Consider the following 20,346-nt stretch of genomic DNA (forward strand, 5'->3'; position numbering starts at 1 on the left):
TGCAGACCAGCTTTCCCTCAAATGAGAAACGGGACAGAAAAACCTCTATTTGCATAACATAGAAGCAAAAGAATTGTTAATAGGCAGAAACTTCAGATGAGCATTTGTAATGACCTTCCTTTCTCAGGAGATCAGTATGACCTAACATATCCACCACAGCTGCTGGCCTATACAGAATCTCATCAGGTTTCCCTGTCAATAGTGCTTATGAAATCCGTACAGCTGTCACACGTGTACACTGAAGAACCCCTTTTTCACCCCAGAGTCACAGAATACTCCCAGTCTGAGTTCTTTCAGGGCAATATGAATCATGGAAACGAGAAAAGGATACTTCATAAATATTCACAATCTGTCCCGATACCCAAGCCTGACTTCCCAAGCCTGGGGAGCAGTTCGGTAAGTGAAATTCAGTAAGGCAGAGAAATAATTTTAAATGAGTTATATGGAATAGTGGATATAGACATGATCGCAGAATCCAGCTGTGTTAATTATAATTTCTTATTGCTTGTTAGTGCATATCTGCTGAAGGCTATGCCCCCTTTCCCAAGACTACTGCTCCAGAGCAGAGCCAACGTAAGGGAGACTGTGACTGCTCAAGTTTCACTGTCAGCTTCAGTGCAACTGGCTGACATAGCACTAAGGCTGACACAGACAGCTTAAAGGATTCCCTGCACTGGGTAAGCACCAGAGGAAGAAACCTCTAGCTGGGAATGGTGATAAGCAACTGGGGACCAATAATGTCTCCAACTGCTATAGCTACCTCCATCTGATCTATTACAAAATCTTCTCCCAAGAAAAGGAGGGTCTTGGCTCTGTTAATTCATGTTTTCCCAGTCCTGTTTTGAAGAAACAGCAGAATCTTGCACCTTTCCTGATATTCAGAGCATCCTCTTTGCCATCCCCTTTTTCTCAACTACTCACAAGTGAAAACCTTCTCAAAATGATTTGAAAGGAATTAATCACATAGAGGCAGACAGTTTCTTTTCTCTGTGCCAAAGGAAGTTGGATTCAAATATCGCTTCAGGTATTAGGCTAGGGCAGGTGCCTCAGGTGCGTAGGTAGTTGTGGAGACAAACATATTAAAATTCCAATCTTAGGTGAATGACTTTGCCTCTGGAGGTGGCTACTTTTCTTCAGTGACCTCAAGGGGACTCTGGAGCAATCACACACCTCATTTAAGTGTCTACATTTGGTGTTGTGAATCCAGGTTAAAACACAGCTACTCATTCAAACATGACACCTCTATTCACTAGCACACACAGCACAGCCTGCCAGAGATGGACGACATTACAGAAAAGCAGCAGGTGGAATCCTAGACCAGAATCACAGAATGGCTGAGGTGGGAAGGGACTTGCAGAGACCACCAAGGCCAACCCCCTGCTCAGAGCAGGGTCAGCTACAGCAGGTTGCCCAGGACCATGTCCAGTCAGCTTTTGAGTATCTCCAAAGACAGAGAGTCCACATCCTCTATGAGCAACCCGTTCCAGCGTTTGACTACCCCCACAGCTTCTTCACATGTTTAAGCTGAATTTCCTGTATTTCAATTTGCGCCCTTTCCTCCTTGTCCTGTCACCACCAAGAAGAGTCTGAGCATTCAGTACCTCACCTACTCATTTTCTCAGGTAGTGACGATACCGGCGGTGCTCAGTGTCCTATCTATGTGGAGTAGTTCAACCTGATGTGTAGTGTGTACTCACTCTCCACCATTATTGCACAACAGGCTTCAGAGCAAAGGCTCAGACAGTTGTTACTGTTATGCTGAGAAGCTGGGCATACACAGGAAAGCAAAAAGAAAACTTCAAAAAATCTTCAAGTAGCTCAAAAACTGAAACGAAATATTCTCCTGTACATCCAGTAAAATCCTAAGCCTTTTTTAGACTTAGAATAAGAATAATGATTCTCTAGAGAAGATGAGCAAGATTATAGAAAAGATCACACATGTCTTTCTAAAAATGATACGAATCTCTAAATAAACAAAAGAAAAACACTCAAAGACTAAATGGAACTCATGTAGTCTGTCTCACAAAAAGACACACAACCATTCTGTTTAAGTGTCAGTTTAGCCTATCTAAAGACAGTTTGAAGGAAGTCTTACAGAGCTCCTGGCAGAAGAGAAGCAAAGCTACTTTATACTGCAATTTCTGTTGTGGTGTTTCACTACAAGGCAGAGGTTTTCTCTATTCTAGTTATAACATGACAAAGTTGTAGCATAGGTGACACAGATCAGCATATTACTAGAGCTCCAGTCCAATCCAGGAACAATATCAAGCTGAAGCTTGTCCAGAAGATCCAACCATAGTTTCCAATATGTATGCTGGACTGCATTGTGGCTCCGGTTCTCAAATGTAGCTCTGCTTTCTAACACAGATAGCTCTTAAATGATCATGGCAGCTAACTGCCTGGTTATGTTACACATATAAACTATTTTTCAGGGAAAAATCTGGAAAGACAGCCATGATCTAAAATGGAAAACGAATAAAATCAGCACCTCTACCACAGTCTTCCTTCACCTTGATACAAAATTTCCTTTTAAATCATGAATCCTTGTCTGGAAAATGGTTAACTTGTTTCCAGAAATACCAGCTTTGACTGCTTGCAACTAACAAGTTGCTCGATAACAAGTCACATAATTTCATCTGAAAATTGCATATTTATCCTAGCCACAAGCGTAACACCTTCAGTTGTTAAAAGCAAGATGAGTACGCAATAAACATTGTTTTCCTTTACTTTTGTTAGATTAACCTAAATTGACTGCATTTTGTAAAAAGTCAGTTGTGCTTTTATCCTCCCTCATGAACTTGCATACTTTAAACAAAAATTTTTTTTTTCTTAAAATAATTCATATTAAGAAACTAACACAAAGACTTAAGGTGTTTGATCAAAACTAGAAAGCATTTTAACCAAATAAATGTCAAGGCAAACCAATAAAACATTTGAAGTCAGTGTTGTGCTTTCCAAAACCAGGAACTTAGTATCTTGCAAATTTCATTTTACAGTCGAGTTCATGCATACATTTATTTTCCTGGAATATTTCATAAGGACTTTTAAACACAAGAACAGGTTAGCATATTGAAAGTTACCAGGTCACTGTTTCATACCAACTGAAATACATAAATTGGCATAAGCAAGCAGACACTGCTTTGCCCGTAAACATACAGATACTGTAATACATCAGATATCTTTATGAAATAATCCAAAACCTAAATATTATCTAATTTTATCTTCATGCAATAAAATTTAACAGGTCAGAAATGGTCATGGCATTTTACAGTACAATAAATGGCTCATGGCATCCAGAATACTATGTCCACCATTGCAGATCCCTGTTTTTTATCTCCTGATGTATTTACTCTTTCTTAGCTGACTCTTCATGTGCTCCATTATTTTCCTAATTGCATATATATCTCTCTAAGTATCCACTTTATGCAAGTGAGATCTGCCTAATGAAGCTATAATTGGGGAGATTTAAACACATAACACACTGTCGGTCACTTCAGCAATATTTTAAGCACTATACTATAGAAGAGAATTTGGCTGATCACCATGTAGCAGCGAGCAGCTAACTAAGAACTCTGGCAGCTAAGAAAATTAAAACCCAAGTTAATACTTTGACCTTAGCTCACACTACTGTGCCTTTTTAAATTTTATATCTTGGTAATGGCCTCAATTAATGCTGGAATGTCATCTGGATTTGCAGCCTCAGTGCTCGTTCTCCTTCCTCTGATGGATCTAAGCCAGGACACTTTAACATGCTTGACTGCAGTACCATGTAGGCTGTTGTGGTTCATGAGGTGTATTTCTCTCCTAACGCATTAGTTGTGTTGCAATAATAAAATGAAAAAAGCCTGATACAATTTTAGAAATACTTACAGCAAATAAAAGGGGCTCAAAAGGACTGACTGCAGAAAGTCTGCAGCGCTTTGACTACTGCAAACACACAACCTCTGGTTCATGCATGACTGCACCAGCAGAAGCGCCAAGCTATTACTACTACAAAGAGTCGGGATGAAAACAGCACGAGTCACCTGCTATTGCACCCATGGGTGATCAAAGCTGCGCACCGATTGACAAGAAAGTACCTCATCTTTTTTAAAACCCATGGTTCACATGTCCCTCTTGTTTCTCCTTCTTAGTACCTGTGAATGTGCTTTTGAATTTCACCATCAAATACTTACATCATCAGCTGCATATGCCACTTTTTCTGAAGAGTTTCTTTGCCTGTAAGAAAATAAAAAAAAAGCCAATAGGGAAAAAAAGGTACCTTTCAAACCATAAATGTTCCATTTAGCTGAGGAAAGTCAATGCTCAAAATGTCTGTGAACTATACATTGTCTGAAGAGTATGTTTCAGAATTGCCATTATTATTGTACCCCATGTACATACTAACGCCACAGTTAATTGTGAGTAAAAAACCAAATTATGGTGCAATCAGGCAAAATAATCTCTTAAAAAAAGAAATTTAGAACAAACCCAATTACGACTAATTCACATGCAAGCCATTCTACTATTTTGAGATTGTAATGTGAGCTTGTAACAAGAGGCTTTCACTTTAGAACATTAAAGTGAAAAACACCCTCTTTTTAGGTATTTGCCCCTGATCTTGCATCCATTACTAGTCCAGAAACTGACTGGGATTGCTGAGGTGTATAAATTCATTCATGTGCATAAGGGTTTTGAGAATCAGTCCTTAGTTTTACAACTATGTTTTATATAAATTATTTTTTGATATATTAAGAACAGTTAGTCTTAATGATTGTTTGTTTGGCCCAGTCCATCCTGTTTGACACTGCAATTCAGCACATGATTGCACTATTCCATACAGCAACAAAAAAACAGTGAGTGGGTTCCTTCCCAGGTATATCAAGCACAGGTTAATGCCAAGTTTCCCCTTCAGGCTCCTTGAAATTTCTTGTCTGCTATTTTTGACGTTGTTTTAATTAAAACAATTCTCTATTTTTTTTTAAAGATTTGCCAAAAATTAATAAACTTTAAAACACTGAATGTGCTCTTTTAGAATTACCAGCCAGCAAAAGTAAAATAAAGCCCCACATCAGTTATTTACTGACAGAGCAAATGATAATGTTACTGTTTCTAGCCACCCACCTAGTTTTCCCCTTCTTTCTTTGTTTGTGTATGTTTCAATCCCTACCTTCTTTCATGTTAGTCATCTATGGAGAATTCAGCTTGTTATAGCACATACTTGCACCTAATCCCTCTTTTCCTTTTGGATCTTGGAATGTTTTGACACTTCAGTTACAGTAAGTGTATTATAAATTAGGGATGCAGAGCCAAATTATGCTGAAATAGAATTACCAGTGTTTGTGCTGACAGCAAATCTGTTCTATAGCATTACAAAACAATTGTAATGCTGAGTCTGTTTCTCTACCCACGACTTCTGACGGTTATTACATTATTGTATCCCAGAATTTGTATAGGATAGTGAAAATACTCTAAACTGATTGCAGCTGTGTTACTTCTGCCAAGCCAGGGATAAACCTAGCTTGGCAAAACAGCTATGGCTCTCTATTCAGGTGGACATACTTTTAGACAAGGGGATGAGATTGGCTAAAGCCAATTCAGCAGCAGAAGGAAAAAGAAACAGCAATTAGTGTTTATGATACCATCGTCACCTCCCCACACACATAAAACCAGAAAAATCCAGAACACAGTTGTTCTTATATACATATAACTATTGTTTTCTCTGTATATTAATTATGAGTCAGCTAAGATCTAACACAGCCAAAATAAATTACCCATCTTGTGATACTGAATGTCCAGCAGCAGTATCAAAAGGTAGTAATGGTCGGATCCTGCAGTGGACTCTGATATTTCCTCTCAGCTCCTAGGGTTAGAATATTAAGAGGTATTTAACACAAACTGCTGGAGAGGACAAATACATTGGAATTTGTGAAGCAGACATGACCCTGTTTAGAAAAGCAGGTGTTTACAACATCACAGCCTTGGACTCTGTGGAGAGAAAAATAGTATCAATATCATTTGCCTTGAGAATTAGAGAAAGTACTTGAGGAAGCATGAGCTCCTCAGAGCTCTGGAATGGTGTAGGCCTCTCCGGTCTCTGTGGAAAATAAAAGGCTTTCAGTCTGAGCCATTTTCCCTCTTCAGTCTCCTTCCTCTTTACTTGAGCTTCTTCAGACACCTATGTTAACTCAACAGACGAGATTAGACACTCCAATTCTCTTCCACCAGCCCTGAGGAAGATGTGGAATATAAAACATTTTGTACCTTTGCCTCACCACTGTGTGTTCATAAATGACTAAAAAGCCAGTAACTGATCTTTCTCTGCAGGCCATTTCAGACTTCAGTTTATCTAACCTTGTGTTTTTCCTTCCTTTTCGTTGGTGATCAGTTCTCCTCATTTTGTATTAGTGAAAACAAGCTGACCTGTGATGACTTGTGACCACTAAAATTAACTCCCCACTGCCTTGGGGAATATCCTTTCAGTAAACTGCAACTCAAGGCAGAGTTTGGAAGTAAGTACTTTTTAATGAAGAGCTTCATTTCCCCAGGTAGAAAAACTTAATTTTGTTTGAAGGCGGCTTGTATTTCTAAAAATCAGGTCCTGAATCAGGAAACCCAAAACTAGTCATTTGGGTGGGTGGGGAGGAAAAGTTAAAGTACAAAAAGGAAAAAAAATTAATCCCAAATGAACCATCACTAATGGCTGAGCAGGATACAGCTAGATATATATGGAAAAATAAAAGACTACCATTTTGAAATTTCAAGTTGACAATTTTAAAAATTCTAAAACAATTTCAGAAGCTGCAAATTTAGAGAAGAGGATGAAGAAACTCAGGTTTTGTCCACTATTCAAAATGGAAGATACCTCTTAGGGCAATATGTTGCATGAGTGCATTTGTCAGAAGCCTGTGTAAAAAGAATGGGGTGGGGTTTATTGTAAGACAAACGTGCCTCAGCAAAGAAATGCACTGTATACAGACAGCTGGAGGAGGTGATATATCCATGAAAAATACATTCTTTAGTTTTATTGGTGAGGAAATTATGGGCATAATTACAACAAAATAAGAAAATGTTCTGTCATTAAATATACTTACAACTAAGGTGTTATGCAGAGCTCTCCTCTTTTGCTTTTCTTTCTCATATCTCTCCGTCACCTCTTGTAGAGACTGCTCAAGATCAAAAGCTTTTATCTGAAACACTAGAAGAAAGCTGTTTCAAAGAACTAAATTCTGTGACTTCACAAAATGAGTTTTCCAGTAGCACCTCATGAAATACAAGCATAAACCTTTTTAACTTCTACCAAACTTTAATTAGGAGGGTTAGTTCCTGATTTACCAGACACCTCAGAAAAATCCCATCATACTTCTTGCTATGAAATGGCCATAAAAAGTTACAGATAATTACCATAAGTATACATGTGAAAACTTGAAAAATTATCAAAAAGACAAGCTATTTAAACACAGTTCAAATGTGTCACTTCATTTAGAGTAATGTTATCTGTCAGTGAAACCTGAAACCTAAACTTGAAGCAACCTGCTTCTAGAAGGTGCTGTCACCTGCAAGGCTCATGCCATACGTGCAGATTATTAGATTCACGCCAGATAACTTTACAAGAAGTTGAACTATCATTTATCGTCAGCCTCATTTACAGTGCTAGGAATGCTGTAAAACAGCTATAAGGTTTCCCTTTAAGATAGATGCATTCACTGTATGGGTAGGATTTCATAAAAAAGATTGATCTTTTGAACCCCAGGAAGTCTCTTTCACAAAACTGAGGAGACCAATATGGGTCACTGTAAAAGCCTTCTAACTTCACAAATGGTTTTATTTCAGCCCAATTATATTAACACTGAGCAGGCCTAAAACAAATATACAGCCCAGAAGGCACATAACATGACTGTAAACTTGTGTAAAAAGCAAGCTTTTAGGAACCCCAGCAGGAAATCCATCTCCCCTGCAATTAGTGAGCAGTTTGAGGATGTAGAGTATCAGGCAGTCAAAACTATGGTCTGAGAGCTGAGTTAGCAGGATGACCACCAGCCTCAGTACGTGCTACCTTACAAAGAAAGGAACAGAATTAAAATCTCAGCATGTCACACATGATTTAGGCTCTCTGGTATAGACTAAAAAATCAGATAACTTCAAGGGACATTTGTCTACACTAGAGATTTCTCAGATCTTATTTTTGTAATACCCACACTGTTCACCTCCATCTCATAATGTTCCTCCACAAGTGCATGCATGCAGAGGAAACTATGCTAACAGTTGGGGAATCAAAATCTAGGAGTTTCACTAAGAAAAATCCTTTTCTTGCATCCTGTATGTGGAGTAACACTAGTATGTCTTGGTTTGAGGAATCACATGCAAATATGTTACAATAAATTGTCAAAAGCAACTCTTACAGTCACTGACCCCTAATCATACAGTATTTTTCAAAATACAAGATTAGAATCCATTGATTATTTAAGTCATCTCCATAATAAGTATCTTCATTTATAAATTTGTGTACACACACTTTCAGTTCTTGGAGTCTCTTGAATAAGCAGTAAAGCAATAGTGCTAAGGGTACTCTTCCATTCTTCCAGTCTTGAAAAAAAGAAAATACTAGTTTGTTTCAATATTTACGTCGTTTCTTCATGAGGATCTGAGAAGCCTACTAGACATTATAGATCAAGTTACAGGCCCTAATTACTTTTTTTTTTTCCCCCTAATTAGCCCTCCTATGGTGAAGATGACTGTGAAAACAGAAATCAACCTTGGGTCTTCCTAATTTGACACCTGAGCTTTTCAGCAGACAGTGGAAAATGAGTCAAGTTGTTGCATTTAGCAGATGGTATTTTGATATTTTAAGAGTGAGTTTTAATGTCCATCTTTGTAAAACTTTATGTGCAGCATAGAAAAACTTTTTGAATAGAAGGTTAACAGAGCAAGTTTCCTAACACAAATTATTTCTGAACTTTTAATTTTTCTGAAAGTGGAGCTATATGGTTGTAAATATAAACACTTATTTAACATTTTCCTAGTTTTCTGCTTGGCATCAGCTGCAAGCTGTTCAGAAGTTACATTTTCATCCACAACCTAGGGGCAGCCACTGGGTGCATCTGTTTTAAAATACTAATAACCCACTTTTCATTATTCAAGAGAAGTAGTCACTACATGCCTGCAGCCATTATAGACGTCCCTTCCCCCCATGCTTTGCCTATCTCATTGACCTATAAGGGAACTTTCTGGGAGCTGGGAATGCTGATTTTTCTGTTTAAATGTCACTGAGTGCAGTTAGGATCTTCATCAACAACCAGATTAATAGTTGCAGAAGAGTGATGGCTTGCAAACATGTTCAGGATTGTAATTTTCTTTAATTAATTGACAGTCCTGGTTAAGGAGCTTTTCATCCCCTCCTATTCAGTGCTGCACCAAACCTTCTGCTGTGCTTGCACAACTGCTTCCACAGTCACATGGAGGTCTAAAAGCAATCCTTCTTGCTGAGTAATTTCTGTCCCGGATCAGCTCCCTGATTTGTTTTGTGTGTGGTCACACAAACAGTTATAGCAGCATAACAGAAAGGTCCATGGCAGGGATATGAACAACAGGAGGAGCATAACCTAGCACAGCCACAGCCTAGCTCAGATATGGATGTGTAGCTGCCCCCAGAGTTCCCTGGGGTGGGGTTTTTAAAGTTTGTTTCCATACTAGATTCCAGTTTAAAAAGGAGGTCAATCTGACCATGCCTTCTAGGATAAGCAGCTATGACATAATAGACTTAATTCCAAAACTTTTTGAATTCAGCTGTGTTTTATGTCCTGGGCTATAAAATTATTCTTTGGGCTGCTGCTGTATTTCTGTTGCTGAATCCAAAGTCCCTCTACTCCTCTACACCAAGAAGGAAAGGCTTTTTCCAAAGGCAGCTGAGCTAGTGAGACTCTGCTGTTGAAGGTAAAAGATGATGGTAGTTCACATTTCACAAATATAAGTCATCAGCACAGTGCACAGCTCACCTTTCTCTAAAAGGAGCACAGCACGTAGGTGCCAGCATACAGGCAAAGTGGGAAATAAGCACCTGACCCAATTTTTCCTCTTCTCCACCCCAGAGAGAAAGTGTCCTGGAACCACAAAGGATATCTAAGCCATTGAGCTGCAGCAGCTTTCACAAAATATGTCAGTAACCTGCAGCACCTCCTCTGTCACATACTTACTTGGACAAATTTTGCTCCTTAGTACCTGCCACTTTGCCAACGAGCGAGAACAGTGGTTTCACCTCTCTGAAAATACATTCTGCATACACAGATACTGTCGTTTGCTCTTTCTGATAATACCTGCATGGTGCAGCAATCTAAAAAGTTGTATTAAATTTTTAGAAATTCCTACCCTTCCACAAATCTGCTGAATTACTGCATCTGTCTCAATAGTATCATTTGTAGTCAGGTGGCCAGTATTTTTGCTAAAATGATAGCAGCTTTGTTTATGAGGGAAACAGGCCTATAACAAAAGAATAATGGGCACTTCTCTCTCTTATGAATTACTACTATTTAAATTTCAGTGGGAAAGACAGCAATAGCCTGGTTTTCAGACTGTGAATAAATATTTCTAAGCAAGGGACTACTCAGTTACTACATGAAAGTTTTATAGTTTGCTGCATGTCAACCACAGCCTTGAAATTAACCTACTTGATTGTTTCCTCTGTAAATCTCTCCCTCATTTTCAATCTCTATTTTAGGATTAAACTGATAACATGTATTATCTCCTGAATACATACTTTGGGCTTTCTGTTCATGAAAGATTATATGTAATTTAAGGGTGGCAATTCAGATTGTCATATTTAACCTTAATAACAGAATATCCATCTAAAACAGTTGACACAGAACTGAAAAATGGCCAAATTAAAAATATAAGTCATCCACCAAAGTACCAACACGCTATTTTGTAATTGGCAAGGAAGCTTCTCCTGGTTATGATTCCATAGAACAATGCACCACAAAGTGCAAATTGAGAACAGTCAACAGGAATTTGCAAGGCCTCGTAAGGAATACTTACTATTTATTTACACCACAACAACCCAAGTGCCAAATCCAACCTCCTATCTGTTCATTTAGCCCCTTGCTTCAATAAGGGAAACATTCACCTTTATCTAGGGTTAATTTTCCACTTCGGTTTTTTCCGTTTTAAGGACAACTTGATTATAAAGACAACTTGATTAAGCATTTTCTCTACGTGGATAATACAGTAATCAAATCAATTTTAATCATAACTTAGTACCTAACATACAGGGACAAGTTCTGCAAACACCCATCACTGAGAATGCTGTTTGTTGCTATTGGCATGAGTAGTCCCATCAGATTCAAATCAGTCCCCAAATTAAGTATTTCAACCAAAAAGTAAAGCAGGAGGAAAATGCACCTTTCAAATGGCAACACATGGATATCAGAGCATCACCCACAGACTCTGATTATAAATTTGTGTATTTGTTGTCAGTTCATCAGGCTGCTAAGCTTCAAACAATTTAAGCTCCGTATGTGTTGTGCTTCTCAGGCCTCATAGGAGCTCTACCAGAGTCAAGGACATTGAAAGCAGGTGCAAAGATCCATGCCAGGAGGTCCAGGTGTAGGACCAATGCACGTAGTCCTCAGCGATGAGGGCAGAGAGCACCAGTGCACTGCAGGGTCTGCTTTATACGTACACATGAACAAGGAAGGGCCTGAATGCCGAAACAGTAGTCCACATGGTGTTATTATCTACATTCTAGCAAGTGGAACTGGTTTTGGTTTGGAAGTAAAATTTTCTCTGTAAATACACAGAAATATTAGAAATCCAGTCTGTCCTAATTTCACACAGTATTTTCAGAAATCTCTGAAATCACCCAAGTTCTTTTCTGGTACAGTCAAAAGCAGACAAATTTCAGCTAAAGGAACTCATTCTTTATTCAGCTATTCTAAAAAAGTTAAGATAACAAGCCTGAGAACTTCAGCTGGAAAATGTCATAACTGAGACAACTCAGCAGCAGTCTAGTAGCAGCTGCAATCAACACAAAAGCTAAATCCAAATTATCAGCCATAACCTCTGCAGAGTTATTTGTACTCTTTCTAATGCTTCAGAACTCCTTGATGATCTAATGTCAAACAAAAAACAAGTGCTACAGTTTCAGTGACATGTTTCTCAAAAATCAAACTCAACCTTTTAATGTTAGTAACATTTAACAATGACATTGCTGATGTTACATGTTTGAAACATAAGTGCAAGGAGCCTTACTTTGCATTGCTTCATTTTGCAGCTGTATCCCTTGGACTGCTGTCAAAACTTGGTAAAGATAAGTCTTGCTTTGACGCTGAAAGTCTTTTGAAAGCTCAAGAGCAAATGAACGGAGGCTCTTCAGGTCTTGCTTAAGCCTCTTCTCAGCAAGAATAAAAAGCACATTATGAAGACACAAAAACAGCAGTTAAGGAAGAATCAATATAACAACACCACAAATAATTATGGTGAGATATCAAAGTCAGGAAGAACCCTCTACTTGATGGAAGGAAGTCTTCGGGAGTACATCTTTCAGTATGTTTAGAGAAGGATCCTGCAAGATATTTAGTACTGTCATTTCCTAAAGGCTTCAGCAAGACTTTATGGATCCTTAACAGCCTACGGTACATACTTCAACCATAACACAGCTTCAGGTATAACAAAGTCTCTTTCTTATTTCATCAAACAAAAATAAGTGTGTGTGAGCATGTATGTGTTCTGTCCAATTCTAAGACATATCCAGAATTAGCAATGAAAAATTGTGATTCATAGATACCTTACTGCATTCATTTTCCACACTTTGATGAGGAGGTATTTGCTAAGCTTCACTCTAAGTCATTTATTAAATAAGCCAGTTCTATGTCTCCCTGTGAAAATAGATGTATTTTGAAAAGATCAGAAACCTTCATTGTTCAGAAAAGTATTTGTATTATGGATATAACTCAGCATAACATATATGATGAGACTTTTAAACATTTATAAGAGCAGCTTATATTCACTTAAAAGTCCAAATAAAGTAAAAAAAATTGACCTGATTTTAGGATTAGTAGACTTCTTGACATCTAAGTCTTGGAACAAACATGTAAAGCCATTTGTAAGACGAACTTAACAATACTGTATATCTCACAGAAGCACTGTGATGTTTCATTAGTCAGCCTGGTACAAAGTGCCACATATTCGGTGGCATTTTATTTTTCCAACTGCGGTACTGACCTTGAATTAATCAACTAGTTTCAATGATAAAACGATAATCTGAGCTAAAGGGAGAAAATCACTGCATTTCCTCACTCTCAAAAGCCACAGAATATAACTGGTAAGTAGTATATATATATTTTTTATTACAGGTAGTGGATTACCATTAATCTAGACTTTTATTTGGAGAGCTTTGCTCTCTCCTAAGATTCATTCATCTCTGACAGTAAACTGTCTCAATCAACTGGTACTGCATCACAAGCAGTTCTGCCATTCTAGCTAACCTAAAATGTAGAACACCACTGCAAAATCTACTGAGCAGCATCACTGTAATTAGAATAGAACAGAATAGTTCACTTGGAAGGGACCTACAACCATCGTCTAGTCCAACTATGCTACAATTAAGCTACATCCTTCTGCCTGTTAAGCATCAGATTTCTTTCCTGAGATAGTTTTCATTTTATGCAGGCATTCAGTGCTGCCCTGAGAAAAGCTGACAACTGTTAGTGTCCCTAAAAGGAACTCACTATTCTATGGAGTAACTTCAGGAATAAGTACTTTGACAAAGGAAAATGTTATGGTACTGGTACTGGGAGAACAGTTCCAACCTTTCAATGCAAAATTAAGACAACCTGAGTGAGCATACAGCAAACTACTCCCTCTTGTGAGGTCTGCCAGAGCAGAACACTTAGTGAAATCAGTGGAGCTCTCCAATGCTTTTTTAAAGGATCTGCCTATCTGGTGAAAGTATATCACAATTATGTTTTTTTTTTTTAGGGGATGTCTACATGATAGTCAAATCAGGGATTGCAAGGTTTTGATTACAAAAATATCTAGCTCAGGTATTGTCAGCAGCCTATACATAAGATCCTGGAGCTCAGAAGCAGCCGCTTTTACCAGCTTCTCAGGTGACTTTGCAGCCTATTGCAGCAAAACCACTATAAATTTTAAGCTAACTCAGGCATTGCTACATTTTATTGCAAGCATTGCCGTGAATACAATAAAGCCATAGATCAGGTTCATATCTGACCATTTTCTGGGTTTTACTATATTCAATAAGCATGTAAATGTTTAGGGCACAGATTATGCCCACATTATTACTAAATGTCTTTACCTTTATTGCTCCATGCAGCTGGGTTACAACAGAACTCCTCTGCAATTTCTGCTGCTGGCCATGAGCAGAGTAGAGCTGCAATACTTCATTAGTGCTTCTTCCAGCCAACCCTTGATACTATTAAAAAAAAAAAAATCACCTAAAAAATCACTTTAAAGTGCTCATGTTTTCTGTTGCATTCTGTCCTCTTTGTCCCTGTAAACATTTTTAACTCAACTACCTGACTACATGTGATGTTGTAAATACATAAATTATTTGCTTTTACATTTTTCTGAGTCATGTGAAGGATCATTTTGAGCTAACTGGCTAACATCACAATATTCTACTTCCTTAGGGCGGTAGACTTCAGCATCAGAATATGAAAATGTTTTTGCAGTACCTAAAACCCCTTACTTATGGCTTGAGGTGTATCTAAATGGTTAAAACCGTACCTCCACTTAGGGAAAAGGGCTAGTTACATAGCTGGTGTAAGTGTCTTCCAGTAGGTACATTTAATGAAGAAAGCTCTCTGAAAGGACATGAAACAGAAGGAGGACACACATACACATGTGTTAACTGCTAAATTCCTGAGGGAGATGGTAATACAGGGCTCCCAACTTAGTGTTCATTGCTCTAGCTTCCTGCCAACACCAACTCCGTTACATTCAGTAGAGTTGCAATGGTGCAAAACTGTACCAATAAAGCACTAAGCTGGGTCTTCAGAGATCAAAGCAACCAAAGCAATTTTTAAAGGATGTGGAGAAGAATGCTTTCTAGTAATCTAAAATTACCCATTATGCAAAAGCAATTTTTATGGCCAATTTTTTTTTGAGATGTTGAAATCAAAAGGAAAATAGAAATAGTGCAACTTTAAACATTTCCAGGCAAGAACACAAAAAAGAAATCTCTGTAGAGTACTTGTGAAATTCTGCAATGTGACAGAATCTGTATTGTATTAAAAATTGAATTTTCATCATTTACTGACAGTCCTTGTGCTTAAAATGAGCTGCAACTTCTTCACCTACTTTCCCCTGCAAGCTGTTGGCATCTATCATTCCTTAATCAGTACTAATAGCCTCTTTTCTTATTTTTGGAATGCACCTGTCTCTAGCATAGACTTAGTTGCTACTTTATTCAGGCCATAAATTCTGTGACTGAAGTTCCTCATTATTTAAATTCACAGATCATAGAAGAGTACAACAATGTGAAAGAGCTAAATCTACTCACATAATGGATTTGATTTAATTCCAATGATAGGTAAAGAATAAACATTTAATTGCAGTTTAGCTACAGATGACATCTGCAAGAACAACAATATGATGTCCTGGAGCTGTTAGAATAAAGAAAGATTATGTTTTCCAAGAAAAGTACTTCACTTATCTAAACCAACTTTATCACCTTCACAAAGCAAGCATTTTCTATTTACAAATGCAGCCTCAGGTCCTGCAGAGCTATACAACACCTTAGCACTAATATAAACAGTTCTTAGTGGAAAAGAAATAGCAGGATGAGATTACCTCAGAAAACTCTCATTTTTTTGTTACAGGCTTCTAGAAATTAAGACCAATTCTATACAGTGTTGCTATGTTCTTTTACCCTGAGGATTTTCAAGACTCATGTTACTCAAGTGCAATGTTTACATACATTCTTGACAAAAATGCGTAAGTAGCTCACCAGAATCAGTATCTCTAATCACATGTGAAAAGTTAAGCTTATATATAATGAATTGCAGTACTCAAACCTTATTGTTAAGTAAGCTTAAGCTCATTAAAACCTACTTTTAACGTGGAATGCGTATTCCACCATCTGCACAGGTTCCCACTGGCTCCCCCATTTTTCTCAACATGGACAATAAAAGCAGAATGGTCAATTCTACCTTCATTGCAGTCAACCTCCCATCACTTCCACTATTAAGTTTATCTTTATTGCAAAGGCTGCCTTGGTTTTGAGGTTTTCTCCATTAAAATAGTTTTAGCATTCATGAGAATTTTTTGTATGCCAGAACTTGCAAATTTGTGCTCATGCATGAGAAACAAAAAACTGACTATAAAACTTTTTATAGTCAGCTTTATTATAAACAGAAGGAAAACTGAACTACTTAATTGTGTTCTCCAAAGTGAAATCTGCAGTCGGATCCATTCCGGCAGACTTGGCTTTATGTTTGGAAGACTGCAGGATCAGGACCTCAAGGACTGTGAACAAAAGCAAGGAGTGTGCAGGTAGACAAACACATTTCCAAATAGGCAAAAGCAAGTCTACGGAGAAAGAATCTGACTTATGTTCAGTAACAACCCTTACAATATACTGCTAGGCTAGTAATACATAGGGCTACAGAAAACAGTGGCAGTGCTGATATTGATGATTGTCTTAAGGATATAAGCAAGGGAAGGTCTATAGCAAAAGGTAACATTTTTATTACACTGATGCAACCTATAAACAAACATTTACACTACAAATCCTAATTTATGGCTATCCTCATAAGTTTGTCTTCGAAGCTCCCTCCTTCACTTCAGCCAAAACAAATCCAATTAGCTTTTACAAGTTAAGAATGAGACCTCTGTTAACCCTGGTCACTGTGACTGAACTTGTTACAGCTCAATCATTCAGGCAGCTCCACCAGCAGAGCTGAAGGGTCAGTGATTGATAGCTGAGAGCAGGAGATTTTTTCACCAGCATAGCTGGCGAGATACTGGAAGATATGGTGCAACAATGCATGAGCTTAAATTACTCTAATTAAAATTAGTGTTCTTTTTAATAGACACACTTCCATTAAGGTAAAACTATTTCATTGATGTCAGTTTAGCTCATGTTTTCAGATTGCTGGGGCAAATTAACCATTTAAAAGCAAAAGTCTTCTAAGTGCATTTAATTCCAATTTCAACTGCCTGAATAGAAACATCAGTGCGAGGTTAATTCAAAGTATTTCTATGAATCATTTGACATTGTTTCTGACTGATGGTGATGGTGGTAACACTGCCATGCTATTCATGTGTCCGTAGGTGCTCGTATTTTCCAGCACATTTTGCAATAAACTGAAACAGCGCTGTATTTAGAAAACAAGGCTTCATCATCTAACACTCGGGTAACTTCTTCCTATATCTGCTGTACCTTACTGACTAGAATAATTTATTTCTTGTGCTTGTGAGAATAAAAAAAAAAATAAAAAAATCAGCTGAAATACTTAAGGTTTTTAGTAACTATAAAGCAGAACAAAAATAATAGAAACATTTTCTCAGAATCAATTACAGTATTCTTCTGTATACCTAGCAAAACTCATTTCAGATGTACCATCTGCTTCCAGTCAGGCTTTGAAAAATGTTAAACCCACTTTTATCCACAGGTGTTAACAAACCCAGAGGGAGGGCAAATGGCTTTCCTGAGGTCACCCAACCATTTAATCTTTCAGCTCAGATTAGAAACTCTTAGCCAACTGTCTCTTTCCCAACTAATACTCACAGCTGGCTCTGGTCTAGCAGTGTAGATCAATATTCAAAATTCTGTAAATCTCTGAAATCCTACCTTTGAAGACCCCAAACATTATCACAGGCTGCTCCTTGTTTTGATAATGGTCTAGGAGCAACATATCCTTCTGTAAAAGGATATAAGGAAATGAGGGCATCCAGTTGTTGCTGTATGCTCTGTGACTGACTTCTGCAAGAGTACCTTGTCTTTTCCAGACAAGTGTAATGCTAGTGCTGTGAAGACATGCAATAGGGCATCTTTGGTAAGTCTGCTCATAATGAGATGTCTTTCCTGCACTCTATGAACAGGACTTTTTAAAGGATCATCCTAATTATGTCTAAAAAGTTTTCCTTCAAAATCTACCTGTCTTTTAGGCAAACAGTCTCCTTGCAAGCAGAAAGCAATATTCCATACTTAAAGCTCACAGAATCGTCCCCTCAGTTTAGTTTTGTGGATTTAAAACAATGGCAATTATTGAACTGTACGTCAAGTTCTAGTTACTTAATCAGTCTACCGTTACTGCTGATTTAAAAAAACAAAACAAAACAAAAAACGCTGAGCCTTAATCCCTTCACAGATTTCTGCAACAGGTAAAGAATGCCAAACTTGAAAATAGGAAGGCAGATTTCAGTGTCTTTTTCTTCTATTTTCGTAAGAATTCTTTCTGGAAAATAAAACAATAGTTACCTCTGCAAGTTTTAGATGAAGAGCAGCATTTTCAGTTTCCAGGACAACTATTCTTTCTTCTTTGGTCTAAGGACAAAACCCACACCAAACCCCGAAAGTAAAAATGAAATAAAGATGAGTCTGATGAACGTTATTTTGTTATAATAGTTTTATTACATTCCTCTGTTTCTCTGCCTTCCAAAAATCAAAGGACGACCTGCCCCCAATCTCCTCAGCACAGTACTTGTCTAGAGGCACATAAACCCGAGGCTGAACCCTTCACCTTCCCCGGTCGCTTGTATTTTCTGTCATTTTGCCCGCTTATGTGGAATTGCACACGTACAACTTTTCCAACTGCTTTTGCTCTACAGAACCACCGCCTGACCGTTGGCGAACCGCCATTTCAGTTCCTTACAAAGGCTCACCCGAATCCCCGTTCCCGAAGCTGCGCGGGGGTTGGGGGGGATCCGCAGCGGGGCCCTTCCCGCCCTGGTGAGGGGCCGGTCACAGCTCGACGACACCCCCCCCCCCCCCAGCCCCGGCGGAGCAGACTCTCCCCACACCGGGCTGCGGTCCAAGGCCCCGCTGGCCGCTGCCTTTAGGATTCGCGCCTGCATTTTAAGCCGAGAAACAGACTTTTGAGGGAAAGGGGCGGGCCGGGCTGTACCACCGCCCTCAGCGGGCTGAGGCGCTGAGCCCCGCCCGGCAGCCCCCCCCCCCCCGTCCCTCCCCGCCGAGGCCGGGGCAGACCAGCTCTCCCCCCACCCCACCGCCCCCTGCCCACCGGCGCCGGGCTCACTCGCAACCGCCGCTCCAGCTGCCCGAGGCGCTGCGCCCACACGGAGCCCGGGTCGAGCCCGCTCCGCGCCCGCATCCTCTCCGCCGGCTGCCACAGCCAGCACCCGCCGCGCCCGCCCTTGCGCCCCGCGCCCGTCACGCTGGCCAATGAGAAGCGCAGCTTGGGGTGGCTACCCGGGTGCCATGGTGACGGGAACCCGCCCTCTTCCCATCCCAGCGCTTCGATTGGCTGGGCGAGCGCCTCACGCCCTGCCCCGCGCGCCAAGCCCCTCCGTCGCTAGGCGGGCCGCAACGGGCGCGGCCGTGAGTGGCAGGGTGGCCCACCAATCCTCTCGCAGTGAGGGACGGGGGCGGTGCCCCTCGGTTCCGTGAGGGAGAGCGTTTGCGCCCTCCATTTCACGGAGTGGTGAGCGACCCTACGAGGAGTAGGGGCGGGAGGTGGCCCTCCGTCCGCAGCCACCTCGGATAAGTCACAGAGGATAAGTCACCTCGGAGGCCGAGGATGAGGGTGGAGAGCGCAGGGGCAGAAGGCAAGCCCGGGGCTCTCGAGGGCGGTGTAAGGCTAGTGGAAGATTTTGCCTCAGAGCCCCAGATCCTGGGGACACGGGTGCAGGCCCTGCATTCAGCCGCCACACCAGGCGCCACAATCCTATACTGGCCACAGGATTTCCCCCAAGCAGCTGGTCCAAGGCAAAAAGGGCCACAAAGAAGATTAAGGGATAGGAACATATGTTCCACAGAGCATGCCAGGGCTTGTTCAGCCTAGAGGAAAGAAGGCTGAGGGATATCTGATGCCTATGGATAAATACCTGATGGGAGAGTATGAAAACAACAGAGCCAGACCCTCCTCTATGGCACCCAGCAACAGGACAAAAGGCATTAGGCACAAATCAAGACATGTGAACCTCCATCTCAAAGTACATTTTTGGTTGTTTTTTTTTTTTTCAGTGTGAGCATTGTCAAAACGCTGGCATGGATTGCCCAGAGAGGTTGTGGAGCCTCCATCCTTGGAGATCTCAAAACCCAACCAGAGACAGGCCATGGCAACCTGCTGTAGATGACCCTGCTTTGACCCAGGACTAGCTGATACCTGGAGGATGCTTCCAACTGCAACTATTTAGTAACTGTGATAAAAGCCAGGGCCTAGGGCTTGT

The 20,346-nt window shown here is 39.8% G+C and overlaps 1 protein-coding gene across 2 annotated transcripts in view; it reads right to left on the reverse strand.

The window, feature by feature from the left end:
• KIF25 (kinesin family member 25) overlaps positions 1-19,299 on the reverse strand; it is a 42,296-nt gene extending 22,997 nt beyond the window's left edge. Inside the window, exons 1-8 of one of the 2 annotated variants that reach the window (XM_049831221.1) lie at positions 19,194-19,299; positions 18,416-18,481; positions 14,288-14,404; positions 12,223-12,361; positions 9,975-10,079; positions 7,074-7,177; positions 5,754-5,842; positions 4,176-4,218 (exon numbers count right to left, since the gene is read on the reverse strand). In XM_049831221.1, coding sequence (XP_049687178.1) covers positions 4,176-4,218; positions 5,754-5,842; positions 7,074-7,177; positions 9,975-10,079; positions 12,223-12,361; positions 14,288-14,404; positions 18,416-18,481; positions 19,194-19,268 — 738 coding nt within the window. In that variant the 5' untranslated portion in view covers positions 19,269-19,299. The remainder of the gene's footprint in view (positions 1-4,175; positions 4,219-5,753; positions 5,843-7,073; positions 7,178-9,974; positions 10,080-12,222; positions 12,362-14,287; positions 14,405-18,415; positions 18,482-19,193) is intronic. The other variant, XM_049831222.1, reaches the window with a different exon arrangement.
• Positions 19,300-20,346: the final 1,047 nt, after the last annotated feature.

The sequence above is a fragment of the Accipiter gentilis genome, chromosome 28 (genome assembly GCF_929443795.1).
Source record: "Accipiter gentilis chromosome 28, bAccGen1.1, whole genome shotgun sequence".
Classification (NCBI taxonomy): Eukaryota; Metazoa; Chordata; class Aves; order Accipitriformes; family Accipitridae; genus Astur; species Astur gentilis.